Here is a 12,188-nt window from a genome sequence, read left to right as displayed (position 1 = left end):
TCCAACCTCTCCTCTTTCATGATATCCGATTTACTTCCATGAAGGGGAGTCCCAGCATCCCTGGGACTCCCCTATGCCATCAGAACCCCTGACCGGTGGCTCTGGTTGCTTGCAGTGGAATCTGGTCACCTGAGGGTTGTACTCCTAGGGACCTCCCCTGACCAGCCAGAGACGACTCCTCTTCAGTCACTTCATCAGTGGGGTCCTGGATTAGTGTTCCCACACTCAGGTGCTGAAGAGGGGTCAACAGGGATCCCTTCCCACCCCATCCAGGGTCCTCAAATCTCTAGCAGAAGACTCTTCCTACTCCAGCTTTCTGGACAAGCTGGGAAAAGCATGTGAGTTGATGAAGATAAAGATCTTCCTGCAAACGTCTTCAACTTCTTCCCAAGTCTAGAAACACTGGCAGAGACAACAGCAATCCTGATATGTACAAAAACTGCAAACCAGAATGTGGGGATTAATCTTAAGTAAAGAGAACACAGCTCCCCTAGATTAGGAATGTTGCAATTACCTTAGCATTTTGTTGCAGTATCTGCTGTTTAAAAAGCAAAGAAAACAAGGACATACTCTACTAGAGAAGGACCCTCAGTTACTGGTTCATTTTGGTAAAAATGTTTTGGGGTTTTTTTTTAAATGTTTAATGCATGAATGTCCACACACCAAGGCTACATTGTTCACTTCTTACATGATTGTATTCAGAAACTCAAACCATTTCTTCCACCATTCCATGAGCTACTAAGGACACCCATGTTTCCTTATTACTTGGCCTTCAGTCCAGATCTGTCTCATGTGACACAACCGCTGCAAGCAGTAGAACCTATTCCTTACCAGTGGCAAGGGCCAGAGATTATACTTTCTTCTTCCAAGAATTCAGGGGGACTGAGCCTCATCCTGGGTTAAGAAGCCTGAAAAAGTGTACAATTCAGGAAAAATTCTCTACAAATTCTCCAGTTCATCTAGCAAGGGGATGGATGTGACTTTGATCTAAAAGAATGCTTATTCCCATCCCTCCCACTGGCACTATCTGTACTTTATGGTGAACTCTTCCCACTATCAATACAGAGTGCTCCCTTCAGCCACACAATAGCACAGAGGATCTTCAAGTGCCTGACTGGAGTAGCAGTGCAGCTACAGTGTTGGGTATCACAGTATTCCTTTATTTGAATTGGTTTGTGACAGCAAACTCAAAGGAAGAGGTGTGAATCTCTCTCTCCCTGCAGAAGTCAGTACAACTGCTACAATCAATTGGATTCCTACACCTCTAATTCCCTTTGGCAAATCGGATTCATTGGCATTGTGGATAGATTCTCAGGCTTCCCCTGTCTGATTGGATGATACTCAGATTCCTTGCATTCAGACTATTGAATACAGATCAGTCCATGGCCAAATAAGTTCCTTTGTTCTAGGCCACATGGCAGCATTAATTCACATAGTTTCACTAACATGCCTTCACGTATGCCTGCTGCATCGAGGTCTCCATTCCCAATGGGACCAACTCACTCAACCCCTGACGACAAAGTGAGTCGAAGTGGAGACCTTGCTGCTGGGATCTCAAGTTCCCTATATCCATGAAGCATCTTTGTCTTGGTTCCTCACTGAACTTATATTGGTGACAAATGCCTTCACAAAAGATTGAGGGCCCATACAGGACCCTTTCAAACTCAAGGGACATGGCCGTTCATAGACAGCTTTAAATCAACCTAGAAATGAGCTTTTGGATATGCTCGAACAACTTTTACTTGCTTCCTCAAGGGGAAGACTATTTTCATTCAAACTGACAGCCATGTTCTCTATGAATAAGCAAGGGAGCCGGGGTCATGGACTCTTTGCCACAAAGCAATCAAGCTATGGGCATGCAAACATCCAGCTGTTCTGCAAGAGGCCTACCTTTTGAGATCACCAACACATTAGATCTGCTCAGCAGTTTTTCAACAGCACGAATGGTCTTTGCAACAGTCTATCGCTGAAAGTCCCTATAGACTAGACTTATTTGTGTTACAGAAAACTGGAAAAGTGTTGCTCCTCTCTTCCCAGTGAGCACAGATCAGCTCGTGATAACTTTCTGCTTCACTGGAATGCATGCTTTCCCACCAATTCCACTGATGGGTCCAGTCCTTGAATACTCTTTGCATCATTCTATCTGTTCCTCATAGCTCCACCATGGTCCAGACAAGTTTTGGTCTGTATATCTAGTATAGCTGTCCAGCAGCCCTCTGATCCTCTTGGCTCAGATTAGTCTTAACTCAAGAGGCACATCTAGTTCAGCTGAATCTTCCCTACCTCAGCTTGATGGCTTGGATGTGGTGTGCTCGGTATCACTACATTATCCTTACCCAAGCAGATTGAAGACAATTGTGCAGATCACCTCTCCTGGGTGCCTGATTTAATATTGAAATGGGCTGTACAGTAAAAAGGAGGCATTAGGGGAAACTTTGCATCCATAACACCTCTTCTGCATCGGGCACCCAGGAGAACTGACTGTCAGTGGGTTAGAAAAACAGACAATTTTGAGCATCAGGTTTCCTAACCTGTGGCTGTACACTTTATTTTTGTGGCTGTACACTTTATTTTTCCTGTTCTCCTATTTTTCAGTTCCTCAGACTTAATATCACCATAATATTAAGTCAGATGAACTACATAAAAGCAGTATTTTCTCCTTTTTTAATAAACTTTGGGTGCTCCTCAATTAACACCTGCTCTGGGGCAGATGTAAAACTTTTAAGAGTAAAAATGTTTTTTTTTTTTTGTTTTTTTTTTTTTTTTTGGGGGGGTTCAGGGGTGGGGAAGGGGGTAATAGCTAATAGCCTCATCAACAAGAATTTACATGTGAAGAGCACTATTAGCTTTGCACTACTTTGGATGAGCATTTTGGATGTGCTAATCCTTCATTGCATGAGTGGTTTTGGCTGCACGGCTAAGTGCCTGTAAAGCAGTGCACTCAGCTGAATGCACTATATTGCATTGGCCTGATAGTGTCTTCTTAAACCCCCCCCCCAAAAATAAAACTAGAAGAGCATCTGCTTTTAAATGAAAAGTATTTTCCACCTTACACCCGTGGGACTGTGTTTTAGTATCAGTTTGTATATAAACCCAAAGAATTGATCCAAGATGGTGCCATGAAGGGAGGACTGAGTTAGAGCCACTCTCTGAAAATTAGCTTTATCTTCGAATCTACATGCTGCACACAGAGGGGAAGGATTCGGTTTGAATTCTCTGCGCCTACCCCATCCACCCCGACTCAACCTACCATTGAGGGGTTCTTTGCTCTGGCGAATGCATCGACCCCCCCCCCCCCCCCCAGGAGGGAGGTCCACAGCAGAGTTGGGGGAGGAACACACCCTGGCTTTGCGAGACACACAAACATCTTTGAGCCCCAGGGTTCCCGAGACTCCTTCTCCACTATTCCATGACCCTGCTTGGGTCCTGGGTCAGGCTCCATGGCAGATACAGCCAAAGTGAAGCAGACTGCAGAGGCAGGACCCGGAGCATTGGCTCTACATCTGGCGCTACAGGCCCGATGGCTCCATCTGCGGTGTGGTGGGCCGACTTGGAGGAGCAAGCTCAGCTGGGCCTGAGCGTCTTGGTAACTACTCCACTGGAGAGAGAAGAACTGACAGATGAATCTGTAAGAATTCCAGGTGCAGTAAGCACTGCTTTCAGCTCTAAACTGCCTAAACCTCAAGTGATTACATTAGAAGCAGTCTGGAATGCTTTAATTTCCTTGGAAAATTTGCTTTCTGTATTAACTATGGCTATAACAGATTCACAAAAAAAGTATCCAAATTATGGAACCATACTTAATTTGGACACAAGTTTCGCAGCTACAAGAAGTGCAAAGAAACTTATTACAAGGAGAAGTAGTAACTTCGAAAAGAATGGGGAATATGGAAAATGCTCTCAGATACTTAAATCTTGGAGTTTAAATTCTCCTCATGTTAAAGTTAATATCTCCATGAGATCAATTTAAAAAATATCTGGATATACTTCACTTTCCTTTGGATGCTATTCCACCTTTATCCAATATATATTTCTCATCTTCAGAAAAGAAAGGAAACATGCTTCTGCTGACTCACCTCAGAATATGGGCACGAACCTCTCAGCCTTACTGGAAACTTCAGGGGAGGATCAAGTGAACTTCCGAGGAACATTGCTAGTAACTTTGTTTTTCCAGTTGATAGAGATTCTATATTGAGACTTTTTCTTCGTAACAGAGAATAATTATACTACGGTCAGAAGATATGGGTTTATCCCAATATTACCAGAATTACCCAAACCTGCAGGAAGAAGCTGTTAGGAATGTGCCAGGAGGCTAGACAACTAGGAGCACAGATTACAATTAGATACCCTTGTAAATGTGTAATGAAACTTAATGTTTGGTATAGCTTTTTTGAGCCATCCCAGCTGCGTTTCTTCTTAGATAATTATAAGATTGAGGGCAGTGTTACTTAACCAGATCAGGGTATAAAATGTGTATTTTTTGACTCCCTTTATTTCTTGTTCCCTTTATTCCAAATTTGTGTTCTTGTAACCCTTGGATCTGTTAACTTATACAGGGTCTAATAATTACCTAGTACTAGGCAGATATATTGTATATCTTTAAAATTATTTGTAAATGGCCCTTTCTAGATTGAATGATTTCTATCTAAAGTTGTTAATAAATGAATAAATTTAAAAATAAACAAACCCAAAGGATTACTGAGCTCTTTGCTTTCTGCTTCATTAGTTATCTCAGAGCTGTAGTAGCTTACCATGCTCAAATAAAGGGTAAGCCAATCTCTACTCATACCCTAATTTCCAAGTTCAGGAAAGGCTTATGCCATAGTTTCATAACTATTAACCCGATTAACGGCGCGATTACACCAGGCGTCGCGCAACGAAGGGGTTTTCCCCTTTGTGCTCCCCTTCGTGCTAACCTTTGTGCTCCTTCTAATATAATTATATTTATGTTTGTTAATAATTTAACTTATTAATGTTATTTAGCTTTTTGCTTTGTTTAAAATTATTTCATTATTGACGTTTAAATGTATTAGACTAAGGAATTTTACTTCCTACTTATTCTGTTTCATTGTAAGCCGGTTTGATATGCATTTTATGCAGGAAAATCGGTATAAAAAAACTATAAATAAATAACTGGAGGTTTATTATCTGTTCATGGGACCTAAATGAAGCTGTCTTTAAACCATTAGTCTGCTTCTCTCAAAGTAGAAAGCAATATTCCTCATAGCAGTAACATCCACAAGCTTCAGACTTTAGTTTATCCTGTTTATATCAAATTCTATAATAGTGGTGCTCTGCACTCATCCAGAATTTTTTTTTACTAAAGGTAATATCAGCTTTCCATGTTAAGGTGTTGCTATCTATTTTTCCCAAGACCACATGCCCAAGAAGGCCCTTCATACCTTAGACTGTAATAGGAGCCTTGGCTTACAAAAGACCTTTGCCCCATCAGCAGGCAGCCTAGGTATAGCCATGGCCAAACGTTGTCCAACTGGATTGCAGACTAATCTGTAGGCCTGCTAGCGTATAGCAGTGCACAATGCAGAGACTGAGCTATGGTTGCATCACTGGCTCACTTGCAAGCTGTACCACTTGTAGATATCTTCAAATCTGCAACTTAGTTGACTGAATATACTTTTTCATCCCATTACTGAATGGCCAATCTCTCAGTGACTAAATTTGGACATGCAGTTTTACATAGCCTGTTCACCCCCCACAGTGGGGGGCCTGGTTGCTTATTCCAGTAGCTGCTCCTCGGCAATCCTCAGCTTGGGACTCCTATGTAGTGGAAAATTCAGCCTAACTGTAAACGGTGTTCTATGGATAGCAGGATGAATTAGCCATGCTAACAGCTTCCCATCTCCCTTGAGTGTTAACAAGTTAGCGTTTGATTCTAAAATCATTAAGGGGATTCATGAAACACCCAAGCAGGAATTCCTGTATGTAATCTGAGCAAAAGCTCTGGACTCGGCTGTTCAGTGCTTCTGGATGACATCTCGTATGTAACTGGTTGCATCCTGCTATCTATGGAAACCAGTTTACAGCAAAGCAAATGTGCTTTGCTTGATTTGTATCCCATTAACTTTCTGGTTTCTACTGTGCATCTTAACCAGAACCAGTGCTAAAAATGTAATGCTTGTTTAGCACGAGTCTTACATCAGCTCTTATCTTCACTTTTGTCTTTTCTCTTTCCCTGCTCCTCTGTCCCCATTACTTTGTCTCTTTGAGACCTAACCTGAGCCAGCAATCCTTGCACTGTCTGGCCTTGTGGGTGTTTTTGTTTCCTTCTTTTGCAGCCCTTCTAGCTGCAGCTGCTAGAATTGGACTTGCCAATAACCTGTCTAATGGCATTATTACACTTGTTTTCTGCAGGTTTTTTCCTCATCTTATACACCTTTAAAAATTGCTCCAGCTGATGCATTTGTTCTGGGTTTTTTTTTTTTTTTGCAACTTTATTAGAGATAATCACCCTGAGGTCTCTTGAGTCACCTTCTTGGTTTTCTAGCTTAATGGGAACAGGCCTTTATTGGTCTCTGGAACAGTGAGTTTATTAAATACCAGGAGATTCTCTTCTGGCACCCCCCCCCCCCCTTGCAGAGCAGGTCCTTGTGCTGGGCCCGAGATTGGCATGCGTCTGAAACCTGAGGCACACTTCCTGAATCTGGTCAGTGCTGGAGTGATGGCTCCACCGCTGCCCAGGGCCTGTGCACACTGTCTTCAACATCCCCAGCTGCTAACAGGGAGCAGAAGCTGGGGCTCTAGCATGGCTGTGCAGAATATTGTCACTGGATCACCAAGCCCCTCCACTCTTATTTAATTGTTCTTTTATGATTGTGCAGAGTGGGTTTTTGATGGCTTTTATGGTATAGTATTAATGGGACATGATGGGGGTCTATATTAAAACCTATTTAGCTGGATAACTTGTTATCTATCTAAATAACTGTGGCATATTAAGCCACTTATTCAGTTAAGTTATAGCTGGATACATAATTATCAGGCTGGCATATAGCCAGAGGGGGGAGATCTGGAGAGGGTCTGAGCTATCCAGCTAAGGTATCTGGTTAGGTTAGCCTGATAACTTGCTACTTATCCAGATATCTTAGTCTACAATTCCAAACTTAAAAGGGGGGGGGGGGTGTTCCTGTTTGCTCTCCAGCAATGTAAAAATAGTTGGGAGCCATGGGCCTTTCAACTTCTGTTTTAACACTGTACGACAGCAGTACTTAGCTGGATTTCTTTTATTTTTTATATATAATGTATAAAATAAAAATATACTTGCCTTCTGTCCCATATGCCCTGTCATGACGCATGCACACTGTCTCAGATGTGCATATGTGCTTGCTTAGCCAGTGTCCCCTTCCTTGGACTGGCTAACCAATGGCACTACAGCAGCATCCTGTAAAGTTCTGCAGTGGCAGCCACCCCTTACCCAGCATGCAGCAGCAGCCACCTTTTACCCTTCCTCCTCCCTGGTTAGGATGCTCACTGTGTCCATGGCCCATTGTACTGCCCTTCTCCAAGATCAGCCTGGCCATTTCCCCAGAGGCCTTACTACCTCAACAACAACAAAAAATTACTGAAGGTAAAACACATCCTCTCATTTTTTGTTTTCTGGGCTACTGCTGTCTGTCAAAAGGTGATGATAAAGTGACTGCATTGTCCTCCCTCCCCGTGCTGTGATGTGGTGTTCTCTGCTGGGAGGGGAGAGACTAAACCAGCACAGCCTAGCTAGAGCTGAGAGGGGCTGCTCTCTCGAGCTGAAGGAGGTCCTCACTCTTTTTTTTTTTTTTTTTTTTTGTACTTTCCTATGCTATTCTAGCTAGAGGTGGTCTCTCTTGCACCCTGCTGCTGCTTCTACACATGTTCTGGAAGTAGAGAAGCTGATTGGGATTTTTTCAGCAGTGAAGGAGTTAGTAAATTTGTACCTAAAATTAGGTCCCTGTCTTTCACAGTTGTAAAATCTCCACCATCTAGCTCCAAGCGAGCTGCAGTATAGGTAGGGGGAGTAGTGAGAAGAGGATGCAGTGGCAGGCAGGTGTGCTGCTTCTTAATATGTAATGTCATTCTAGCCCACTTTCCTTACAGGCTCTGATGGGCAGGGGAAACCTAATGGATGCTCCTTATTTCACCAGCTTGGTACAATTGAACACTCCCACCCTCTGAAGCCAATGAAGATAGTGAATTGAATCTAATCTTAGGAGCCTTAAACTTTTCAGCCCCTCCCTAAATTGCTGATAACCTGAGCTGCTACTGCTACTGCTTCTCCCTGTAGGAAGACTTTTATATTATGAGGCTCTGCCCCTTGTTATCTTATCAAGACTAAGCCCTGCATCATTAAACCTTGGAGGTAATGGTTAGATGAGAGCCCATATACCTGGAAAAGAAGGAAGATGTGCATGGGATTTACAATGCTCAGCTTTAACTCATGAATTTAGGGGTTGTGAGGCAGTGGTTGCTAGTGCCATAGCATGAAGTAGGTGTAATATTTATTGGGGGGGGGGGGGGGATTGTGCCCACAAAAACTTTAAATTCTGCATACTTTATATTGGTTAAAATAATATCAGTCTGTGTAATTCATTTTAAAATGTAATAGAGAAGTTATTACTCAAGATGCAGACTTTTTAAATATTTTGAATAGAAGTACCCTGTAAGAATGTTCTTGCCTACTCCCCTGGCCTGACCTTTCATTCTGCCTTCTTAGGCCCTAATGCCTCTGCTCTTCACACTCTCTCCCCCCCCCTCTAGCTTCATTTTCAACTCCTTCCACTCTTATTTCCACCCCAGCCCTCCTTCCTCTCCTACTGCTCCTCCCTTTTGTGGGCATGTTCTCACTCTCCCACTCACAGATGATCCCTCTGTCCTTATGCACCTCCTCACACAGGCTCCCTCAGTTCCAGTTACACAGGCTCCCTTGCAAATGTCCCTCTCTCACACCTGCCTGCTTCCGCTAACACATACACATCCTCACTTGCACGTACAGGATCCCATCTCACTCACATATACAGCTTCATAAGCTCAGATTTCTTGCCTCTTACGGAGGTCCTTATTGACGGCTGGGCCTATTGATCTTTGCTGTGAGCAGGAGACACTTTGATTGCAGCCTACCACCCATCTTCAAAATTCTGCACAGAAAAAGAAAGTTCTGTGCAAATTCTATGCTCTGTCATAGTACATACTCCTGAGGAAGTAAGATTTTTTTTTTTTTTAATATAGCCTTTGGGGTTTCAAGTTCTACTGCATTACTATAGCTTAGTTTGGGTGTGGTGTTGGGAAGAAGAACTAACCCATTTCTAATTTATATACAAGAGTCTACCTTCAAATTTTTTAGGATTGCCCCCTTAAACACCACATTTAGACTGACTACCTGCCTCCAGCTGTGAAAAAAGTTCATGGTGTATTTTGCTCCACCTAACAAAGATGCTTTATACTATTAAGACAGTCCTTGTAGGATCTGTGAATTAATTAAATCTTGCACGGGCTTAAAGTTTAGGGGGGTGTACTTGTTTTTCAGGCTTGTAGCATGTGCATCTGCGAGCAGCCCTCAACTATGTATGACATGGGCCACATTTCGCCTGTATGGCACAGATGCCGGAAGAAGCAGCAGCACCACCACCAGTCACCAATGGAGATTTACCACAACAGGTGCCCTGCTGGGACTGGGCGCTGTCCTGCTGTATGGAAATCGGGAGAGAAAGGTGTGTACTCTTGGAGGTGCTCTCAGAGGAAGGAGCTATAGGCGAAGCCAAGGCCCTACCTATCTAGCTTCAGTAGAGTGGTTTTTATCTAAATAAATCCCTTGGTGTCAGTAGTAGCTTAATTGAACTTACCCATGGGATTTTGAGGTCAGATATGTACCCAGCGTTGCTGGAGCCTAATGCATTTGTGTTCTCCCCATGCCCTCCCCCCCCCCCCCCCCCCCCATCACCCTCCTTGTAGAAAATTACACTATTACAAAGTAATAAAAATTGTATTTTTCCTGTACTCCAAACCATAGAAATTTTTTTTAGATTTCACAGTTCCAAAAACTGACAGAGAAAATCAAATTCTTTCCCACCTTGGAGAAACAGAAGCAATAGCAGTCTCACCTTCCTCCTTTACCAGTCCCCAGCAGTCTTTCTCCCTTTCCCACCTCTGAGCCACACTCATAGGCAATGCAAAAAACAGAAACATCACTATTCCTCTTTTTTTTTTTTTTTTTTAACTTTAACAAGGGGTGGGAAGATTGTGCAGGTACATTATAACATATACAATATCTGGACCTTAGTCCAATATATCAGCATTCATTAACACTCAGACCATGTCTGCCATTTCCAATATGGAGACTAGACTTCATTCTGCTCTCTTAAGAGAGTAAGTCAATTTTTCCAAAGTTGCAATATTAATAACTTTAGCCTCCTACCATTCAAGGACAGTTCTTGTTTCCACATATGTACTATAAGTCAAACAGCATGAAGTAAGTGACTTAGTCAATTTCCTGAACTCCTCATACAACCCCTTACCCTCCCAGTAACCCACCAGCCAGTACCAGAGTCTTTGGGATGTGATTAACCATCAATTTGACCTAATATACTCAATGTAGCCCTAGAAACTCTCTACCCTTGGGCCGTTCTACCACATATGTAAACATTTGCCCCTTATTCCACAATCATGCCACCATAAAGCACTACTAGGATGATTTTAGCATAAAAGAGAGGGTGTGATAAGTCTGATGGACCAGCTTGAAAAGCCATTCTCTCCTCTGTACAGAAGATCACGTGGGAGGCCCTCCGTATTTGGTGCTGTTCCATCTCGAGCTTCACATGCAAGACGACTTCATTCCAGACTGACATTAAACCTGATGACATCCTCTCTGTCTATATCATTGCTAAATTTTGTCAATAGTATAGCTGTCAAACATCCCCCCCCCCCCCACACTTTGAACAGGAGAAAGCTCTTCCAAGCCCTTACTTTCCTCCACTGTATCAGGTACACCATGCAATTGCCCCATGTCCTTCTGCAACCAGAAATATAAAAATTTAGAATAAAGAGGGATTTCATATTCTGCCAAAAGGTCTGCAAAGATCCTAACTTGAATCTCCTCAAATAATTGACTTAAAAATCTCATCCCTTTTCCCTACCACTCTTGCATAGCTGGAGGAAAAAGTGACTATCAAACTGCAGGGATTCCTTACCAATGAGGTTATGTAGGAAAAGGCCATACACAAAATGCCTGCATGCTTATTAACATCTTGCCATAACTGGGGTACAGTGACAAATGGTTTGGCTTAATGCAGAGGAAGAGGGCAACTGCAATTTTGCTGCTAAGCTAGATCACTTGGTACAACCCTCCTCCAAGGATATACAATGTTATAAGGGGTCAGTACCCAACACCCATAAATATACCAGCCACTCTGCCATAGTTTCTTTGTTTTAATTCCCAGTATTTTAACCTAGATGGCCTCCCATCCCACAGAAAAGTAAGAATGCTGCTCTTCAATCCTGTAAAAGCAGAAAAAGGGACATTACTTTATCCCTTCTCTCATGTTCCACATAATCTAGGCACAATTGCCATTTTAACCAACTGCATCCTTCCCATCCAAAAAATGTGTAGCTTTTGCTGCTTTGATAAATCAAGCTTTAATCTTACCTATAATAAGGGTATAGTTTAAAATATAAAGTTGGGATAAATCCTTAGGGACCCATATACTTAAACCCTGTTTCAGCTATTTTAAATCTGTTCAAGGCTGGTGGCAATCTAACCTGAGGACCTGCTAGTAATACTTTTGGAATTGGAATAATTAATTACATATCCTGATATGCCACTGTCCATCTGCAAGATATTCATTAAAGCAGGAAAGGATTGATGTAGAGCTGTAATAAATAGCGTATCAACATACATGAGACCTTATGAACAACCCTTGAAAGGTGAAGCCTGACACCAAAGGAGAACTCCTAATTGCCTGTGTCAATGGCTCATTGCCAGGTCAATTGCCAGGTCAAAAAGTGGGCACCCGTCTAGTGCCCCTGCCTGTTGAAAATGGGATCAATGCCACCCATTAGAAAGGACTTGAGCTGTCAGATGAGAATATAATGCTTTAAGCAATAAACGAGTGTGGGAATCCCTATTTCACCAACAGTGAGAAGATACAACCAAAAATACGATCAAAGGCTTTATCTGCATCCATTGATACAATGGCTATAGATGTCCT

The 12,188-nt window shown here is 42.6% G+C and overlaps 1 protein-coding gene across 2 annotated transcripts in view; it reads left to right on the top strand.

Annotated features, from left to right (window-relative positions):
• The window catches only part of LOC115087495 (sulfite oxidase-like), a 36,033-nt gene that overhangs the window by 10,727 nt on the left and 13,118 nt on the right, over nt 1-12,188 (top strand). For both annotated transcript variants that reach the window (XM_029594761.1, XM_029594762.1), the window contains exon 3: nt 9,512-9,695. In XM_029594761.1, the coding sequence (XP_029450621.1) occupies nt 9,512-9,695 (184 nt within the window). The remainder of the gene's footprint in view (nt 1-9,511; nt 9,696-12,188) is intronic.

Source organism: Rhinatrema bivittatum, chromosome 3 (genome assembly GCF_901001135.1).
Source record: "Rhinatrema bivittatum chromosome 3, aRhiBiv1.1, whole genome shotgun sequence".
Taxonomy (NCBI): domain Eukaryota; kingdom Metazoa; phylum Chordata; class Amphibia; order Gymnophiona; family Rhinatrematidae; genus Rhinatrema; species Rhinatrema bivittatum.
This window is presented reverse-complemented; position numbering and strand designations above follow the sequence as displayed.